General features: G+C 39.5%; 1 protein-coding gene across 1 annotated transcript in view; it reads left to right on the top strand.

Moving 5' to 3' along the window:
• The window catches only part of LOC127574572 (coiled-coil domain-containing protein 178), a 158259-nt gene extending 135867 nt beyond the window's left edge, over positions 1-22392 (top strand). Inside the window, exon 8 of the mRNA XM_052023676.1 lies at positions 21219-22392. Within this exon, the coding sequence (XP_051879636.1) occupies positions 21219-21371 (153 nt within the window). The 3' untranslated portion in view covers positions 21372-22392. The remainder of the gene's footprint in view (positions 1-21218) is intronic.
• The last annotated feature ends 201 nt before the right edge of the window (positions 22393-22593 follow it).

Below are 22593 nucleotides of genomic sequence, written 5' to 3'. Positions count from 1 at the left end.
GACCCAATGTCCTTCATTTCTATTGATTTTATATCACTACTAACCATCATGGCCACACCTCCCCCTCTGCTTACTCGCCTATCCTTCCTATACACTGTGTACCCCTGGACATTCAGTTCCCAATCACATCCATCATGAAGCCACGACTCTGTAATTGCCACAATGTCGTATTTATTAACCTGTAGTTGTGCCACTAGGTCATCTACTTTATTCCTAATGCTACGTGCATTTAAATATAGTACGTTTAGTCCGGTATCTGCTATTGATTTAGTTGTACTTGTATTGTTCAGCAGATTATCCTGACTTTTCACCTGTCTATCCTTCTTACCATCTTCACTACATACTATCTTAGACATGTTCCTATATACCTCATCCTCTATCCTAACATTCTGTATCCTAACATCCTGATTTGTTGTACTTCTATTATTCAGCAAATTATCCTGACTTCTCACCTGCCTGTCCTTCTTGACATCCTCATTGGACTGGTTTCTATAAACTTCCTCCCTTACCTTAGCATCTTGTCACCTAACATCCTGGTTTCCGTCCCCTTGCCAGATCAGTTTAAACCCTCCCCAACAGCTAAATTAAACAAAGGTATAGGTGATATCCTAAATGAATACTTACTTTGTGAATACCAATGAAAAATGGACTTTGTAGTTGGAGAATGCAGTGAAAGAGTAAGTGAAAGTTGAGTGCAGGTCTACATAAATAAATAGGAGGTACTCAATGTCCTGGCAGGCTTAAAGATGGATAATTCCCAGGACTGAATGGGATTTATCCCAGACTGCTATGGGAAGCAAGGGGAGATTGCTGATGCCCTAGCTGAGATTTTTAAATCTTTGCAGGATGTGAGGAACCAGATGGAGAACAGCAAACATAGTCCCCCCTTTTCAAGACAGACAGCTGGGAATAGCCTGGTAACTATAGACCTGTGAGCCTAACATCAGCGGTAGAGAAGATACTGGAAAAAATTCTGAGGGAAAGAATTAATGGTCACTTGGAAAGACAGGGTCTAATCAGAGATAGCCAGTGTGGCTTTGTGAAGGGTAGATCCTGTCTGACCAATTTGATTGAATTCTTTGAAGAGGTAACAAAGTGTATCAGTAAGGGAATGTCAGTACATATGACCTAGTGATATAGATGGACTTTAGTGAAGCCTTTGACAAGGTCACACATGGGAGACTGGTTCAAAAGGTTAGGGCCCATGGGATCCAGGGCAAGTTGACAAACTGGGTCCAAAGTTGGCTTGGTAATAGGAGACGGAGGGTGATGGTAGAGGGTTGTTTTGCGATTGGATGCCTGTGACTCATGGTGTCCCACAAGGACCTTGCTGTTTGTAAAATACGTGAGTGGCTTGGATATGGATGTGGGAAGTAAGATCACTAAGTCTGTGGATGACACAAAGATTGGTGGAGTTGTTAGTGTGGAAGGTGGTCTTAGGCTGCAGGGAGATATCGATGTGTTGCTGAAATGGGCTGAAAAATGGCAGATGGAATTTAATCCAGGGAAATGTGAGGTGATGTATTTTGGGAGCACTAGTGAGGCTAGGACATAAAACATAAAAGGGTAGGGTCTTATGGAGTATTGAGGAACAGAGGGAGTTTGGAATACAAGTCCATTGATTCTTGAAGGTGGTAACACAGGTGATAATTTGGAAGGCATATGGGATACTGGCCTTCATTGGTCGGGACCTTGAATATAGAAGAGTGGAGGTTATTCTCCAATTTTATAAAACTTAGTCAGGCCTTAGCTGGAGTACTGCATGCAGATCTGGTCACCAAGGTATAGGAAGGATGTGATAGCATTGGAAGGGATACAGATACACATCGATATCTCCCTGCGGCCTAAGACCACCTTCCACACTATCAACAACTCCACCAATCTTTGTGTCATCCATAAACTTACTGATCTTGCTTGCCACATCCATATCTAAGTGATGTTGCCTGGGAAGGAGCAGTTCAGTTATGAGGAGAGACCAGAGAAGCTAAATCTATTCTCCCTTGAGCAGAGGAGATTAAGAGGGGACATGGCTGAGGTATATAAAATTAGGAGGGTTATAGATAGGATGGACAGCAGAAAACTTTTCCTCAGGTAGAAAAAACTGGAGGACATAGTTTTAGGGTAAGGGGGAAGAAAATTGGCGGGGATATAAGGAGGACCTTCTTCATCCAGAGAGTGGTAAGTACCTGGAATGCACTGGCTGAGAGAGTAATTGAAGCTGGGTTGCTGACAGCATTTAAGAAGTGTCTTGATGATCACTTGACTTGTTTAGGCATAGAAGGCTATGGACCAAGCACTGGGCAATGGGATCAATATGGAAGGGGGCCCACTAGTCAGTGTGGATGAGTTGGGCCGAATGGCTTGTTTCCATGCTTTATGATTCTATTACTGTCTCCAATGCTAATATGTATTTTTAAAAGAAGGGAACCAAAACTGTGCATAGTATTCCATATGTGGTCTCAACAACACCATGTACAGTAGTAACAATAGTTCTTAATGGTAGGTTGATCCAGAAGATTAGGGTGCATGGAATCCATAATGACTTGGTAGATTGAATTCAATGGAGACACAAGAGATGCAGATGCTGGAATCTGGAGCAACAAACAAGAAGCTGGAGGAACTCAGTGGGTCAGGCAGAAGCTACGGAGGGAAATGGATGGTCAATGTTTGGGTCAAGACTCTTCTGGATTGAATGATAGAGAAGAGATAGCCAGGGTAAAGAAGTAAGGGGAGGGGGTGAAGCAAGAGCTGGCTAGTGATAGGGGGATCCAGGTGAGAGGGGTGATAGGCATGGAGGTGAGAAAAGTAGAAATAGTGACAGAGGCTGGGAGGTGATAGGTGGAGGCAACAAAGGGCTGCAGATGATGGAATCTGATAGGAAAGGAAGGTGGAGCATGGAGCCAAATAAGGAAGGTGGTGTGGGCAGATGGGAACAGTGGAGGGAGGGTACCCGATGGGAAGAGTGTGTGGGTGATGGGCAGATGGAGTGGATGGAAGAGGGGAAAGAAACAGGGTGATGTTATGTTTGTTCTTCATCGCGAGACAAACTTGGCGTGGGTTTAACATCTGAACATTTATTAAAACAACAACAGGCTGGCTCCTTTTTCCTGCTCTTTCCAGCCACTTCCTGTTCCCCATGTGACCCCTTGCAATGCCTACTGGGAACTGTAGTTCTTTATTATAACTACATAATAGCAGATAATAACACAGGTGATGGGAGCTGGTGTGAGTATAGGAAGAACTGGGTAGATGAAGAAGGGAGAAGAAAGGGACAGAGGGGGAGTGGATTACTCCAGGAATAATTGGAGAATTCATTGTTCATGCTCTCGGATTGCATACTACCCAGGCAGAGTATGAGGTGTTGTTCCTTTAGTTTGTGTTTAGCCTCACCTTGGCAGTAGAGGAAGCCTTGGACAGCCAGGTCGTTGTGGGAATGGGGAGGGGGATTAAAATGGCTGGGAACAGGTAGGTCCAGAAGGCCAATGGCAGATGGAACTCTGTAAAACGGTTGATTGGTCTGCCCTTGGTCTCACCAATGTAGAATAGGCCACATTGAGAGCACAGAATGCAAAAAACAAGGTTGGAGGAGATGCATATGAATGTTTGCCCCACGTGGAAGGGCAGTTTAGATTCCCACCACTTGCTATATCTTCCCCTCCCCACCCCTTTCTGCTTTCCGCAGGGACTACTCTCTCCATGACTCCCTGGTTTGGTCATCTCTCCCCACCTGTCCATCTCCCTCCCCAGACACAGTTCCCCTTCAACTGGAGGTGCAACATCTCTCCCTACACCTCCTCCCTAACCATCATCCTGAGCTCTAAATAGTGCAGTTCTGGTTGTACCATAATAGGAAGGATGTAGAAGCTTTGGAGAAGGTGCAGAGGAGGTTCAGCAGGATGCAGCCTAGATTAGAGAGTAATGGATATAAGGAGAGTTTGGACAAACTTTGATTGTGTTCTCTGGAGCGTCAGTAGCTAAGGGGAGACCTGGTGGAGGTTTATAAAATTATGATAGGCATAGAGAGGGTAGATAGCCAGAGTCTTTTTCTCAGAGTAGAAATGTCAAATACTAGAGGGCATAGCTTTAAGATGATGGAGGGAAAGTTTAAAGGAGATGTGCGAGGTAATGTTTTTTTTACATAGAGAATGGTTTGGTGCCTGGAATGTGTTGCTAGGGGTGGTGGTGGAAGCAGACACGATAGTTGCATTTAAAATGCATTTAAACAGGCACATGAACATGCAGGGAGCAGTGGGACATGGATCATGTACCGGCAGATGGGTTTAGTTTAATTTGGCATCATGATCGGCACAGACATCGTGGATTGTAGGGCCTGCTCCTGTGCTGTACTGTTCTTTGTTCTATACTGCAGTATCGTCAGAAACTAATGCTAACCACTCAACTATCAATGAATGACACACAACAATAAATAACTCAGTTCTGTTTCTATTCTGTTGATATCCCGTATTCTTTAGTTGCAATTCCTTCAATCACTTAACAGAAAAACAAATAAAAAATCTCTTTGGAGAAGTCATTTCTGGCTATTATCATTTGCCAAATCTTAAACCATCAAATCTTTTGAACCATCAGGTATATAAATGAGAGCGTAATGTTAAGTATATCTAGATCCACAGGAATGTAATTGGACTAAATATAAACTCTTCTGAAATAATTAAATTTAACCAAATTTAGTCCAGTTGAAGACATCCAACTCCTTAAAGCTAATACTCATTGCAAATACTTTTACTCTCAAACAGGAGCAACCTTGTAATTCAATCCTGCTGGAAATCACATGATGGGATTGTGATGCATGGGGAACATTCACCAGTTTGACCTGGTACTACTTCCATGTAAAATTTGTCATACACTTGGTCAAGGTCAAAGTCAAAGTCGAGTTTATTGTCATATGCCCAAGTACATGTATGCACAGGTGCAATGAAAAACTTGCAGCAGCATCACCAGATGCACATAGTATTAGAGACACAACATTCATTAGAAAAACATAAATTAACCATAAATTATACAAGGAAGAACACAAATAAAACAAAAAAAACAAAGCCCATTGTAGTACAAAGTGGTCATGGTGTTGCTTTTCTGATTAGGGTTGTGCAGGTTGGTTTAAGAACCGAATGGTTGAATGGAAGTAACTGTTTTTGAACCTGGTGGTGTGGGACTTCAGGCTTCTGTACCTCCTGCCTGATGGTAGCTGCAAGAAGATGGCATGGCCCAGGTGGTGGGGATCCTTGATGGTAGATGCTGCCTTCTTGAGGCAGCACCTCATCCAGATTCTACCAATGGTGGGGAAGGATGTGCACATGTTGTATTGGGCTAAGTCCACTACTCCCTGTGGCTTCTTACATTCCTGAGCTTTCAAATTGCTGTACCAGACCATGATGCAACCAGTCAAGATACTTTCAACAGTATGTCTTTAGAAGTTTAAAACAAAATGAATGAAATAAGAGTGCCAATCATACTGTTTTGCACATCAGCTTACATTCCCAGTGAATAATTTCAGAAGTCCTTACTGCCAGCTGAAGTTAATTGGCTTATGACCATACATACAGACAGGAGCAGAAATAACTACTTGCCCCCCACCCCCCAAGCCTGCTCCATCATTCAGTAAAATCATGGCTGATCTGATTATAACCTACCGCCAGTAATCTTTCACTCCCTTACCTATCTGCCTCTTATGTTAAAAATATTTAAAGACTCTGGTTCCATTGCCCTTAAAGAAAGGGATTTGCAAGATTGCTTGACCTACTGAGACAAAAAAATTGCCTCATCTTTGTATTAAATGGTTGAGCACTTATTTTTAAGTGACCCCCAGTTAACCCCTAGCACTGATTGATCAACTCTGCACTCTCAATAATGCTCACTATCAAATATTACTCTGGATAGGTTGTTGAGCATTTAAGAAAGCAGCAGCAGCAACAACAATCACAGGGATGTAGGCAAATTGATTCTCCAACTTGCCATCAACATCTCACCAGAAAAAGTGAGATCAGAAGAAAAGGTCTGCCCTCTAAACCATAAATGAAGCTTCAGAGGGAGGAAATAGTGAACATGAGAAGCTGCTCTTCAAGGACCTGTGTGTGATGCCAAAGAAAGTTTAATGACCTCATACACCTGTCAAGGTCAGTGAACACATCCACCATCAACTGCGCAACACAGACACACACACTCATTGAACCACATCTCCATTACTCATCCAACAACAATCTTTAAACATTGCCACACACTGACACTCTAACACACATTTCATTATCTAATGTACATTTTCAGTTTTTCAACCACCACATGCAAAACACAGAGCTACATTGACACATTTTCCAATATTGTTTTCTCTTTCCAAAAGGACAAGGTAGCACGTAACTGCCTCTATCAATAGCAGACTTACAGAACCTGCAAGCTAACTTATAGGCTACATAGTCTGGACAGGATAACATTGAGATCAATGAAGATACTGGTATCGCTATTGGAGTCTAATGTTTAAAAGGGCTTTGAGAGTTTCACAATACTCAGCAACTTGTCCTCCAACAGATTATTTGATTTGCTGAGGTCCTACCTTGAGAAAGTGCCAGTAGCTTTGTGAAGTATGAATTAGCTGTCATTTAGAACATAGAAGAGCACAGCACAGGAATAGGCCCTTTGGCCCATGATGTCGGTGTCGACCATGATGCCAATTTAAACTAATCTCATCTGCCTGCATATGGTTTATTTCCATCCATTCCCCTAACTGTTCATGCGACTTTCTAAATGCCTCTTAAACGTTGCAACCACATCTGCTTCCACCACTTCTCCTAGCAGGGCATTCCAGGCACCTACCACTCACTGTGTAAAAAAACCTTGCCTTGTATATCTCCTTTAAACTTTCTGCTTTCACCTTAATGTTATTCCCTCTAGTATTTGACATTTTCACCCTGAGACTATCTACCCTATCTGTGCCTTTCATGATCTTATATACCTCTTATTAGTTCACCCCTCAGCTTCTGACACTCCAGAGAAAACAATCCAAGTTTGTCCAACCTCTCCTTGTACCTAATGCTCTCTAATCCAGGCAACATCCTAGGGTACCTCTTCTGCACCCTGTCCAAACTCTATAGTTAGAGGCACACAATGGCATTTCTGTGTTGAGACTCCAGGATGTTATGTTGCTTCCCTGATGCCAGGATCAAGGATGTCTTGGAGCAGGCACAGACCATTCTTAAAAGGGAAGAAAGAGTAGCCAGAGGTTGTGATTTATGCTAGCACTAACAACATAGGCAGGAAGAAAGATGAGGTCCTGCAAAGGAAATGTAGGGAGTTATGCAGGAAGTTAAAAAGTGGATCTCTAGGGTTGTAATCTCAGGATTACTCCCTGTACCATGTGCTAGCGAGGCAAAAAATAGGAAGATAGTACAAGTCTCCATGGACCCCATGTGCCCAATCTTCTGGATTAACGAGGGACCTTGTCAAAAGCTTTACTGAAGTCCATGTAGACAATATCCACTGCTCTACCCTCATTAATCACCTTTGTTACTTCCTCAAAAAACTCAATCAAGTTTGTAAGGCATGACCTCTGCACAAAGCCATGATGACAATCCCTAATACGTCAATCCTTTTCCAGATGGGAGTAGATCCTATGCCTAAGAATCTTCTCCAATAATTTCCCTACCACTGATGTAAAGTTCACCAGCCTATGATTTACTGATTTATCTGTTCTGCCCTTTTTAAACAGAGGAACAACATTGGTTAATCTCCGGTCCTCTGGGGCCTTGCCTGTGACTAAAGAGGATACAAAGATCTCTGACAAGGCCCCAGCAATCTCCTCTCTTGACTCTCCCAATAACCTGGGATAGATGCCATCAACCCTAAGGACTATTCCACCTTAATGTTCTTCAGGAGCTCCAAACACCACCTCCTCTATATCAACATGCCCTAGAATATCAGCATACTCCTCCCTAATCTTGCTATCCTCCATGTCCTTCTCCCTGGTGAATACTGATTCAAAGTACTCAGTTAATTCCTGATTTATTTCCTCTTTCTCCAGCATAAATTCCCTCCTTGGGCTGGTCCTACCCCTCTCTCCAGTTACCCTTCTGTTTCTAATGTACATATAAAATGCTTTGGGGTGGAATCCTCTTTAAGATATCTTTATTAGTCACATGTACATCGAAACACACAGTGAAATGCATCTTTTGCGTAGGGTGTTCTGGGGGCAGCCCGCAAGTGTTGCCATGCTTCCAGCACCAACATAGCATGCCCACAACTTCCAAACCTATATGTCTTTGGAATGTGGTAGGAAACCAGACCACCCAGAGGAAGCTCACGCAGACATGGGGAGAACGTACAAACTCCTTACAGATAGTGGCCGGGAATTGAACCTGGGTCACTGGCGCTGTAAAGCGTTACGCTAACCGCTACGCTACCGTAATCCTACTTGCCAAAGATATTTCATGTCCCCTTTTAACCCCCCTGATTTTCTGTTTAAGTTCTCTCCTGTTTCCTTTATATTCCTCAAAGGTTCTGTCTGACTTCAACTTCCTAAACCTTACATATGCTTTCTTTTTCTTTTAGACTAAATTTGCAGTATCTCTCATTATCCAAGGTTCCCAAACTTTTTATCCTCGTCTTTCTTCCTCAATTCTGGCCAGCTGGCCTTTAAGCGACTCACACATGTCAGATGTACATGTACCCAATAACAACTGCTCCTAGTCTCCCAATCCTGTCCAGTACTGTTATAATTAGCCTTTCCCCAATTTAGCACTTCCCACCAAGGTCCAGTCTTTTTCTTATTCATAACTATCTGAAAACTTATGGATACTAACTCAGGATAATAATATCCATGATCCTACCTCTCCAAAGTTGATCTTGCTGATGCCTATCAGCCGGGTAGACTAGAATTCTGCCACTTTGATGGTATGCAACTTAAATCCCATTTTGTAGGTGGTAAGAGTACACAAGCTGTTGTTGGTATTCATCTTCTTGATTACAGAGGTCAAATCATTTTCTTTTGCTGCTAAAGTCTGGTAGAGTTGCTGCCATCCATTTTGTACGTGGTGCACACTTCAGCACATTGAATGGTGGCCAACTGTGAATCTTCACAGGATTTGAAAGGGTTGAAATTGGTTGTTAATGAAATCAAGCTTCTTCAGTTTGCTTGGAGCTGCATTCATCAAGGCAACTAGAGAACATTCCTCAATGTACTTGGAGCTGCATTCATTGAGCCAAGTAGAAAACATTTTTCAATGTGCTCTGAGCCGCACTCATTGAGGCAAGTAGTGAACATTCTTCAGTTTACTTGAAGCTGCACTCATTGAGGCATTTGGAGAATATTTCATTACTCTTGACTTGTACCTTGTAAATGATGAACGCCTTTGCAATCAGGAGTTAAGCTTTTTCTGCAGATTCCACTGCTTGGACCAGGCACTTAATTACTCTGATCTTGCATTCTCAGTAATTAATTGCCTGGTCTAAGCCTAGAGCTTGGATATGAAAGGTAGGGTACGAGGCAATACAATAATCAGTGTATCAGGAAAAAAGCTGAGAGTGAGGGCTTGAGTAGGATTTTAACTTCATTGCCCACAATCACTCATTCTGGGTGAAACAATGACTTACCTCCAATTCTTCCAATTTATTCTATTGTATTTAGTGCTCTTGATGTGGTCTCCTCTAAATTGGAGAGACCAACTGCGGACTAGCTGACCACTTTGCAGGTTACGTCCATTCAGTATGCTTCCTGTTGCCTATCTCATTCTCTCACTGCCATTCCAGCCTCTCTGTCTTTGGCCTCTTGCACCATTCCAATAAAGAATAGCCTTTCATGTTCCAACGAAGCATTTTACAGCCTTCAGGACTCGACTTCAACAATTTAAGATAATCGGCCTTTCCAGCTTGTATCAGAACTTCCTAGTTCTGAGGAGAGGTTGTCAAACAATAACATTAACTCTATTTTTCTCTCTCCACAAATACAGCCTGACTTGCTGATTATCTCCAGCATTCTCTTTTATTTCAATTTTCCAGCAGTACAGTGCTTTGTACCTCCCAGACTCAGCACTATTTGTGCTTCTTTATCTGTTCTCATTCATCTCATTATACTTCCATCTCCTCCAGAAAGACCAGCTGCTAGTAACAAGCCATCACAGGCTCCTGTCAGCTGGCACCACCACTGCTTAGGTCATTCAGTCCCTCCTGGCTTCCATCTTATCAGACATCCCCTTTGTCTTCTTCACAACTTAAAACTTGTTTGATTTCTAATTTTTCCTAATTCTGATTAACCTGAAAGATTAACACTGCTTCTTTCTGCGCAGATTCTGTGGATAGTCCTTGGCACTTGATCTGGTGTGTGGATGTAATATGGCAGGTATAATGGACTGCCATAGAATGAGTAGGTTATTTTTTCAGTTGCACAGTTTTGACCCCATTAAGATCTTTTGCTGAGATTACACAATATGGACCTCTAACCCTACATGTGTACAGTTTATCTTAAAAAGCATGCCATCCACATATTTGCACTCCATTGTTGCTCCATTCTTAACAGGAAACAGATGGACTCAGCTTACCTGAGGTACAGAGCTTCTGTAATATCACAAATGCAGTGGTGGGCTGGAAATAGAAAAGCATGATTGATATCAGCCATCACCACCTGGGATGATCCAATTACTAAGTAGTTCAGGACCACCATGAACTTCACATACACAGGCAGGGGAGTCTAGGCACAGACACAGGTCTATAACCAATGTCCTGCTTACAGCAGAGGTAGAGCTTAATGACCACATCTTTTGAAAGTTTGAGTATGAATATCACCTCAAAAAGGTGGAGCATCTATCCAGGAAGGCACTTCACCTTTAAGCTCTCACCTCCTCTTCCTGGTTTTGCTGGATGCCCACCAAGATATCAGCAAGGTTCACTTACTTCTAAAAGTTAAAGCTAACATTGATGATCAGCTAAAGTCACTCCTAGCTATCAAAAAGCAATCATCAGACTTGTTTAATGTAATTCAATCCCAACAAACTTGCATTTAGTTTCCCTTAAATAACAGAGTGGTGAGGGTCCTTCCTGATGTTCATATACAGTGATATACAGTGAGTGGTTCACATTGTGCATAGGTGTTTATCTGTGTCCAATTTGGCATGACAAGTATCAAATTGGTGTGAGAGGATTCATTTCATTAATCAAAACAAAAAATGCTGGAAACAATCAGCAGGTCAGTCAGCATCTGTGGAAACATTTCAGGTCTGACACTTTACCAGAACAGGAAAAGAGAGAAAACAAATCCTTTTCCATTTGCAAATAAGCTGGGAACAGATGGATAGAACAAGGAAAATATCTGTGATAGTGAGACCAAATGTGTTCATTTAGCCATTAGGATTAGAATTAGATTATGCTTACTTATCTATGTTATGTGTTGCTAATAGCAGGGCTGTGTATCACACCCAGCAGTCCAGGCTAGAATAATGGAGAGAAAAAAACTGAGCCAAATCACAGACAGATGACCAGCAGAAATGACCAGTTATTGATACAGACAGAAAGACAGAATGAGTTACCCAAAGTTGGAGAATCCAATATTTTATCCAGAAGGCTACAACATGCTGAAAAAGGAGATGAGGTGTTGTTCCTCAAGCTTGTGTTGACCCTGTTGTAACAGTGCAGGAGGCCACAGACAGTGAGGTCAAAGTGGAAGTGGGATGGAGAATTAAGGTGGCAGGCAACCAGAAACTCAGGATCATTCTTGTGGACTGAATGCAGGTGCTCCACAAAGTGATCACCAATCTGCATTTGGTCTTTCCATTGTACAGGAGACCACATTATATCCACCAAAGGAAGTATGTTAGATTGTATGAAGCCCAAGTGAACCACTGTTTCACCTGGAAAGACTGCTTGGTTCCTGGATGGTGGGAAGGGAAGAGGGAAAAGACAGGTATTACAAGTCCTGTGGATGCCTAGGAAAGTGCCATAAGGGAGAGGTGGTCAGCAGGGAAGGAAGAGTGGACCAGAGAAAGGAAGTGATCTCTTTGAAATGCTGAAAATGGAAGGGGAATATGTATCAGGAGGTGGACTCTTCTTGGAGCTGGTGGAAATTGCAAGGGAATGAACTTTACTGTTGTGCATACTGCATACCACCAGTGTGCACATGTGACATGCATGGAAACACATGGTTCAGTTTGGCAAATAGTGTGAAGTACAAGACACTGTCGTAATCTCATTTTGTGATCAAAATTCTACACAAATTGAGATTAGTGGCACTAAGAATAATGGCCCTAGATGGCTGAATTTCTGGACCACTATTTTATGCTTTGTTTCAGGAAAGACTTGATTAGAGGCATGAGTTGGCTCAGAGTATCGTAGCAGGAACGTCCTGTTTTATGTATGCTTTAATACATTAGTGACCAGTCCTGGTGGAAATACTGTCCATCCTGAAATTGCACTGGGCACTTTGGTCGTTTTTGTGCAGCTAACACTTTTCTGGCATCAGTTACTCATGGACTGATGTGATCAACGTGCATGGCACTCATCTTTCCCTTACCAACAGTAATTGGAGCAATAATCTGCCATCCATGGCCTTCATTTATAACCATCAGCAAAACAAGGAGAAAACTCCACAGCAAGTAACCAAAGGGACATGAATTAAAGGGACATAGGACATCCATGTGTGGTTCTCTGCTTCTGCTTGCCCAGTTTTTAAATGTTCTGCATGCTTCAGAAATCATTGCTTGGTCCCTCAGTACTTATTACAGTTATGCATGGCAGAGATACATGCTACAATCTCTGCAGAGTGATGAGCTTGTGCCTTAGAGTGGCACCAGTGATTATGGGGGTGGAGATAGAAACTGCAGTGAAGACATATGTTAACCCTCACTTCCTCAGTAGTCTCTTTTGTTGCAATACTTTAATTGCCATGGCAAGAGGTCTTTACAGCTAAGACCTACTTCTCATGATTGCCAGTGGCAGTTGCAGTAATCTCTGCAGGCAACTGCCATTGGGAACCACATAGGTCATGATGTAATGCAGCAATCACCCTCATTTTTTTTTAAATTGCAACTTTTCCTAATTTCACAATTTTGTTTTTGCAGGTCCCTGATTGGACCTTAGATCTCAAAGCAACACCCACTAAAAGAGTAAAATCCAGTTTCTAAGCACAAATAATTTTCTTGCTAACTGAATTTGTTATCCATAATTAGTTAATAAGAGGAGTGGAATGAATGTGCTTTACACATTGCTACTACTTGCAACCATTCATCATTGTTGCTTCAACAGCACTGGCACTGAATTATTTGGGAGCACCTACATTGGAACATTGGTATGCATTGTACTGTTTTGCACTGATAACATATAAATCCATAAATTCACATCATTGTGGACCTAACAAGCACTGGCATTAAGATTAATAATTAATAAAATTTCAACAAGGGTTATGGAATAGTTTCTGCACTTGAGAAAAGCAGTTCCTGTTACCATGTCTTGAACCTCTATTGAAGTTGAAGTAATGCTGTTTTCTCCTTGCTCGTATTATTGTTCATTTTTCTTCTACATTTATGATGGCGAGACCATATTTCCATAAAGAGTACTATCAAAACATACATTAAAACATACGACAAAATAGGAATTAGATGTTATGTAATTACTGGGCTAGGCTTGGCAAATGCCTAGCCCAGTAATTACTCAGTACTTTGAGTATTCTGGAAGTCAGAAAGAGTGCATGTAAAAGGGAAGAAAAGTCCTACATGATATAAGCTCTGAATTATTTCAGGTGCCTATGTGATCTTGAATTCTTTCATAGGCTTCAAATTCTTATCAATGAAAGTTAACAGAAAACACACCAGACACCTACAATTGTTAACATTTTCACATTTTTACACTGAAAAGAAAACATATAAAACATAAAATCTATCACTATAATGCTGTTACATCTATCTATGTGATGGACCAATACTTCTGACAAGCATTACAGTTTATTAGTACAGTTCAATCTGCAGTTGATGTAAAAGAACTAAATCAATGAACCATACTTTTTTGTTCCAGTAAGCAATCTTTATTTATTATCAATATGGTTATATTTACTACTCTATTATATTTTGCTGAATAGTACAATTGTTTCTAAAGCATAAAAATATTTATAAATCAATTTAAATGTTTTGTACTTTTTTATTTCTCATTAGAATTTATTGGTGTGTAAAATCAATAATTTAGTCTTTCAATTGCCAACACTGACTTGGCCTGGTAGTCAGAAAAATAATGCAATACTACTCAGTTTTTATTTCAAATATAATGTTGCTGACTATGAAAACTATCAGGAGACTTTGCTTTATATTCACTTATGTTAACCTGTGTTAATAATTTAGCATCCAAAATAAACCATTTTTCATAACTTCAGTAAGCCTTAGGCATAATGTCTTTATAACCGATCAAAACAAGATTCAATTTCTCCCCTTTCCATTCAATGAAAAAAGTACATTTTTATGTGAAAGTATCAATTCATTTTATCAGGTGGTTAAAAATATCTAAAACAAGAATATTAAAGAGGAAAGTTAGTATGTCATAAAAACATTGGCTCGCTTAAAAAATATGAGTTCATATCGTTATATTTTTATGTCTATACTTCAGTATATATTTTAATTTGATAAATTGGAAACCAAACTATAAATTTCTTTTGGAGATCTAGCAGTCTTTGCATTTTGAATACATAAAGAATATATGTAAAACAGGAAAAGAAATGTAAAATGAGTTATGTATATAACTTATGTCACAAATAGTTTATTTGTTGATACCGATTCCTCTTTTATACTTTACTTACATGTAAGTCCTCATATTTTCCCTCAGAAGATAAATTGCAATTTTATCTACTTATGCTTCATACATTCGGGCCAGTTCCCATTCTCCAATTGAGGTAGTTTCTTTAGAAAGGATAACAAATGTAAGCCATTCATATAAATTCAATACATTGTACAATATATTAGTTTGATTATGTAAAAGCATTATTATACAAGTTTGTATACTCAAAACAAATCTAAGCTGAATCAGTTGACAGCACTGGGGTGGTCTCAGATCTAATTAATATGCACAATTGTTAATACAATGAATGTGCTCAGACCAATGGGCAGAAGCTAAGTAACAAAATACAGATATGATTCAGACTCATTTTGGTAGATGCCACTCTCAGCTGTGTGGCAACGGAAAGACATTGCTGGAACTTCCCAACCAAAAGTGAAATATACTCATCAAGCTTCCTGTACCTGGTGACCATCCCTCTTAATAGCAACATGGACATAGAAAGAAAAAGTGACCAGACCAATTTCATCCCTTGCAATCATGGAAATTGAAGCATCCTTTGCTTCTAATGGTTATCATAACATCACCATGGAATTGCTCTTAAGCAATTTGGTTTGATTCAGTATTGTGCTGCATATTTTTAAAGTCTTAATAAAATTCAAATGTTGCATTGAGATCAAAACCAAGATAAATGAAATCCTGTATGTCACTGGACCACACCAGTGAATCCGTTTTAATAGGATGTGCTGAATTATATAAAGAACCTGTGAATATTTGAATTGTTCAGTTTTTATCTGTAATTGCTCTTTTTCAATGTAGTACTGATTTAAATGCCAGGGAGAGGAGCTGCTGATAATTCAAAGTTGTAGGATAAATGCCTTAAGCCAGTTCACTGCTGGAGATGGAATTCACTTTCAGCTTGCAACTTAGCTAAAATGTTATTTTTGTATATGAGTGAATGGCATCAATGTGGTTTGAAAAGGGGGTTTGAACATTTCATTCTCTTTGAACATAAAGCAGCATGAAAGAACAGCTGTTGTCAAAATATAATGAAAGCAGCTTGCTGGATGTAAGAGGTTCAGGTGTTGCTATGAGGATGGAAATGGAGCAGGTTGAAATGTTATATGTTGTCACAGTATAATGTTTAATGGGTACAAATTTGGTATTTATTTTAAAGAAAAATACAACTTGTTTATGGCCCTTTAGAGAAAAAAATATACTATTTCTTTTTGAGTAAGCAATTTGCTTAGTTGGAATTACAAAACTGAAATTACTAGAGGCTTAATTCTGAAATAGGATGCAATTGAATTTCAGGATTAAATTATGTAGATTAAAATTTAAATAGCAGGTATAATTTAGAAACTAACAGTTTTTCAATGGTTTACTTGCTGCACTTTTGGTTGATTGACTACAGATAACTTTAACCCTCAGACAGAAAGATTACAGGATGCACATCAAAATGTAGTGAGAGTCGTAGTCCATTTCAATAGACAGGTCTCATAACAGGCCAGCTTGCCCAGCTGAAACAGCATACAAGAGAGAACAACCTGATGGACACCATTCACATGTCATGCAAGCTTTTGCAAACAAAGGAGGAAAACCAAGATCTACATGAATCGAACTTTGTTAGGAGCTCCATGGATCCCAAAAATATTAGTTTTACACTTATCTCCTATCTGCACTGTCAGTTCAACAAAGCTGTGGCGTTTCAATGGTCATAGGGACTGGGAAAATTACAGCAAGTGATGTCTTTTTCCTATGTTTAATTGGTTAAAAAAAATAGGCATAGATTTAGAAGTGTAAATTCTGCAGAGAAGACAATAGGCCAGATTGAGTTGGCTACTTCCACTGATTCCAAAGGAATCAGCCAGTAATCAGTCAGTCCCACATATTGCAAACCCATTGTAAGTCATAGATGTGATGAATGAAGATACAGAGTCCACAGGCAGAGCCTGATTGTTTTGATAATGGATGCAGAGAAATATTATTCCATGTAGGGACTGTGTATGACCTGGAGGGGAACCTGCAGGTGCCACTATTCCCATGCACCTACTTCCCTATCCTTCTAGGTGGTAAAGCTTACAGATCGAGGGGATGATGATGAAGGTGGCATGGCTCAGTGCATTTTCTGAAAGACGTGTGCTGCCATGATGTACCAGAGATGGTTGGAGTGAATATTAGTGGTGGGAGAAAAGGTTTCAAGCAACGGGTGGCTTCGAAAATCAAAAAAAAAAGTGCAGAAGCTGTAAATTTGAAACAAAAACAGAAAATGTCAGAAAAATTCAGCAGGCTAGGCAGCATCTATGATATGAGAAACAGTCAACACTTCAAATCTGCAGCCCTTCATCAGAACTGGGAAAGAGAGAGATGGGTTGTTTTGTTCTGTGTAGTGTTTGAGCGAGCCTTGAATGTTTTTGGAACTGCAGTCAATGCAGGAAAGTGTAAGGTGTTCTGTCACACACCCGATTTCAACAGTGCGACAGAAGAAATCTCATAGGAGACGACTACTTAATGGATTCAGCTCCAAGGTAGGAAGGAATTGAGCTTCAAAACAAACTACTGTAGGTGCTGAAAATACTCAGCAGTTCAGTCAGGGATTTGATCTTTATTGTTTGCTATAAATCACAACGTTTGTTGAATCACCATAGATGGGCATTTTGAAGATACAGGCCATCCCCGAGCCCAACTTATGGACACCCCTAAGTACGAACAAGCTCCCATAAAAGTCTGATTTATGTACATACGTTTGCTCCTATGAATGGCAGAACTAGTTTCCTCTCTCTCTCCACTTTTAGAAATTGTTCTTTCTTATCAGTCTTGTGCTCTGATTCCATTCATTACAATATTGTGGAGGTGTTGTTACCATATCGAATGGTTTTTATGTATTTTCTGACATATGGACAAAAAAGACATGGAATTCTGTAAAAACAGAACTGGTTGTTACCTGGGTACAGCCTGTATCTACTTCTGCTGGGAATTAACCTTAACCTAAACCTCTATCATGCAAGATAACCAGATCTTTTCTGTTATGTTCTGGAGATTTGCTTGCACAATACAGCTGTGCTGGAGCTCTATGGATACTTTTTCCATTGCTTTATTTGCGTACTGTTCAACAGAGTCTACAGGAGGGTGGGAAAAACAGTTTGCTGTAGTATTTTAGCTTCTCAGGATATGACTCATGTTTGTGAGATACATATACCTATTTGGGCACCAATTTACATGAAAAGGAGGGGATTTTACTTAATGAATGCATAAATATTATGTGACCAGTACCATCGAATTAAGTTATTAATTTCAGCAGACCTACAAGAACACTTGAAACCATCCTTGTGATATAATACACTGACACTTAAATAGATACAATAATCCCTTATGTAAGTCTAACAGTGTTAATGGACATCATAAATCTTACTGACTACCTTGTCTAATTTGTGCTGAGTTTTTATTGCATGAAACTACTTTTAAATTCATAAGAAAGTTCTGAAGTGCACAGATGCATCTCACAAGGTTTGCTGAACTACCTTGGATGGGCATAGTGAATGGATTGGATTTCCACTTATTCATTGCGTGTTATAATTTCCCACCGTTTTCACTGCCCACATAATTTTTAACTTACTGCCTTATTGAAAAATGTTTGAATGTGATAATCATAAAAATTGTATTAGTTCAAATAAATTTGCTCCTCCACAATCTGAACCACTATAAGTAAAAGGACTTGAAGTGAAGAGGCAGAAATGGTTATGTCTTGTATGTTTGGATAGAGTGTTTAAATATGGTGCATTAAAATGAGAGGATTAATGTCAAATTAAAAAAAAGTTAGAAACATTCATTAGCTTTGAGTTATTTTTCACTATTTCTGTTTATATTTTGTATTTAAGTACTATTTATTTAATCAGTGATTGGAAAGAATAGCAGTGTAAGATCCCTGTGTTAATATTATCAATTAAATGATAAAAGGATGTAATTGGATAGTACTGGGGAAAGTGCTTTGGGAACAATAGGCATGGTTACCCTGTGACCATTTGACCGTAGTTTGTGTTTGAAATTTGTGCTGCCTATTCATGATCACTTTTTCAAGATCCTATCAATGATATCCATCCTGCTTCAGCACATCACCACTTTTGTTAGTGGCCAGCAACAGTTCAAGCTGGCTTTCATCAGTTACAGTGACCTTGCACTTCTTAAAGGATCCATGCATTGTGACTATAATAGGTTGAAATTACAATAAGCTTTTGACAGTGAAGAGAACAGGCAGCCAGATTTTCAAGTGCATTGAAGACCTTTGTTGATGAAATGGAGAAGCAGACTGCAATCCCCTTTAGGTTCTAACAACAGTGGGCGGAGACATTGAAAAAGTTAATGTCCCAGGGAGAATGCAATCTTGGATGCCATATCCCACCTACTGCACCATTAGATTCAGACCATGCTCAATGCAGCATACCCAGTCACCCACCTGCTAACAATCATCATGCACACATGGTTCTCTGAACCATATGGAGGCACCTCAAGAGCTTAGCAAACTGCCAGCTATTCAACTGTGGCAGGCATCTCACCAAACACATTGTACGACACTCAATAACACAACTGCCTTCATCTTGCAGCATTCTGTGCCACACAAGCAGCAACAAGCTGGTGAGGGATCTTACTCCCACCACAAGCCACTGTTAGAGGAGAGAGTAGTGGCAATTATCATAACAATCATTGCAGCATTCCTGGTCACTGATAGGATTGAGAATATTGAAGATGAAGGTATTTGCCTGTTCTATCCTTCGACTCATTTCATTTACCCTTCATCCTACATTCTTCTCTGATTTGCAAGATGCATCTGGTGATTCACCGACCCCGAGTGCCCTGTAGCCACAGCAGGAAGAAATGCAGCAGCGGGGCAGCTCCCTGGAAGATTCTGCTGCAGGGTATCAGATGAGGGCCAACCAATAAATGGCACTTTGTAAAACATGTTGACAATCCTCGCAAGGCTGTGTACAGTTTGAACTCTTTGAATAAAGAATGCCTGTCTCTTATGCAACAATTGAATATTGAGAACATCTCCAACTGCAGTCCTGAAAGAGCTAGGCATATAAAAAGCCATTCATACATTCACCCTGATAGGCACAAGTAATGGACCCCTAACCCTGCTTTGAAGCTACAGTCATGGCTGCAGCAAGTGGCAAATTTACAGTATTTTAATAACCTACTTTGGGATGTAGGGGTATCCTGGAGCATCCAGCAGAAACCCATACTGTCACAGGGAGAACATGCAAACTCCATACAGACAACACCCAAGATCATGATCAATTGCTGGCCCATTGGAGCTGCAAGGCAGAAGCACTAACATCTGAACCACCAGTTTGCCCTTCCTTTTCATCTGGAGGCATCACAACCAAGCTCAAACTTGTCCAGTTCTTGCCCTAAGTCATACTTCCAGCAATGGACACTAGGATTAAAGTAAAGATTACTGTAGCATGTGCATTAATTGTACAACCACCAACTATTATCAAGAACTTTTTAGTTTTTACATAAGTTGTAGTAAAAATCATTATTTCTATTAGAATTTTGCTATGCTGACTTACAGTGTGCATGAAGATTACTAAAGCTTCTAAATGTAGCATTTTCATTGAAAACACACAGTTCTCATTCAGCACAAGAATAGATAGTAGGTGTGTAGATTAGGTAATGTTCTGTAAATATGAAATCTGTAGTATGTTAGTAAAATTTTTAGATAAAGGTTGTCTTTTGCATGAAACAAAGTATTAATTGAAAAGCAATGCAACTCAAAAGTAGGTACAAAATGTAGAGCCTTGGTACATTAATGGTGATATATATTTTACTAACTTGCAAGCTAATTATCTTGCATATCTTGTAAGACTATAATGCAGATTGAGCTGGAAAACATTGCAAAAGTAGTATAATAACTCTCTTTGTTATGTCTGTGGGTCCCATGATGCATTTACAATTTCATATTGCATAATTTCTCATACGCTGCAATCAAAAACCATCTCTTTACATCATGAAAAATAACAGAAGTTGCTAATGTAGATACTTTTTAAAATACGAGCCAAAATCTTTTCTATGTTATATCTTTTCTACAACATACTTTACAACTAGAATGTGAATTTTGATTTACAATTCCATTTGTAACTATTTACCTCCTTAAATGGCTGCAAGTTTGAGAATTCTATGGAAGTCACAGACCTTCTGAACAGAAGTGAATGCTGAGGAAATTGGTGCTCAGATCTTATACATGGCTGGACTTGGTTCAGCCAAGTCACTTAAATATTGTAAAAATATGTTCAGTTCTGACCTTTGTTTCTCAGATTTGGTTAGTAGTCTCCATCTAAGTTAATATGATGTAAAATCTGAAGAAATAAATTGTTATTTACATTGAAAGCCCTAACACATTTGACGAAACTGTGATGTTAATTTCTCAATTGGTCAGTAATCAGTGACAATATTTGTTTCTTTATTATAAACAGGGGGAGATGTCAAAATCCATTCAGCGTATGTCTGCTTTCCTACAATCTTTGGCAGATGCTTGTGAAACAAAGGAAGATACTGAAAACAAACAGTGTAACCAAGGTGGTATAATCAAAGACAAGAAAAGTCATGCAGTTCAAGTAACGGTGTAATTGGACATTCACCTGTTTGCCATTTCACACTTCTATGGACTGCAACTCAGTCACCTCCCATCATGCTTTGTCTTCTTTTACTTACAGCAAATCCATAACAATGAAACAGGTGACTTTCATGCTGCTGTCAGGAACGATCTAATTTCAGCTTTGGGTGACTGATTGCAATTGGCTTTGCCTCATCTGATAATTAATCTATGTCATGATTAATTGGAAGAGAGAATAATTACTGGCGATGTTGACAGTGACTGTACGCTTCTCCAGATTTCTGTCTATTGCTCAGGCCTAACTAATAACTTTACAGTTCATCACTGAAACTTTATACATGTAGTAACAATCTGTATAGATGTATAATGGTGTTACACATTCTACCTGGTGGCTCTTTGTTAGCACTTGTCAATAGTTTTGAGTGCCAAAAGCAGTCTGCATATTACCATTCTTCGTATTTTATCTTAATTTTGTGGAAGTTTAAAGTTTTCAATGAGCTGGAGATGAATGATTAATGAATAAATTCAAATGCTTCATTTTGTCCATGGATCATTAGTCAAGTCCTTTGTGTTAAAGACCTGCGAAAGGAGTAGAAATTATTGAGACATTAGCCTGAAGCAATCTCGAGGTAAATATTATGCAAAAAGAAAAAATGTTTAGTGCACATCGTATAGTGATCACTGACCCTATGAGAACATTTTCACCAGGGTCTGCCTCATTTTACCTGCCAACATAGGGCGTTATTTGCTAATCAGAATCTGGTGATTATTTCAATAGCAGTAAAGTCGATAGTCTGAAGAACACTCCAAACAAAGCCTGTTCTATTGTATGAAGACAGGCGGTACATTTGTAAAACAAGTAGGTATTACATTGAACGCAATAAAGATTAATTTTATTAGTTTATGTACTTGATGTATTCATGTAATATCTGTGAATTATTTTAATGTAACTGTTAACAAATTTGCAGGTTAATAACAGTGTTTCGGGCATTGCAAGGGATTTTTGACCAAGCACATTGACTTGTATAAATGGAAGAAAGAGAAAGCTACAAATCTGAAACAAAATAAAAACCTGCTGGAAGTACACTGAAAGTTAGTCAGCATCCAAAAAGATAAAGATAAGTCAATATTTTTGTGTATCAGACCTTGTGACAATTGTTCCATTAACTGGTTCAGTTCCAGAGAAAATTTAGCTGCACTGTTAGCACTATATTCTTGATTTCATGTTATCATGA

Source organism: Pristis pectinata, chromosome 9, assembly GCF_009764475.1.
Source record: "Pristis pectinata isolate sPriPec2 chromosome 9, sPriPec2.1.pri, whole genome shotgun sequence".
NCBI lineage: Eukaryota > Metazoa > Chordata > Chondrichthyes > Rhinopristiformes > Pristidae > Pristis > Pristis pectinata.
This window is presented reverse-complemented; position numbering and strand designations above follow the sequence as displayed.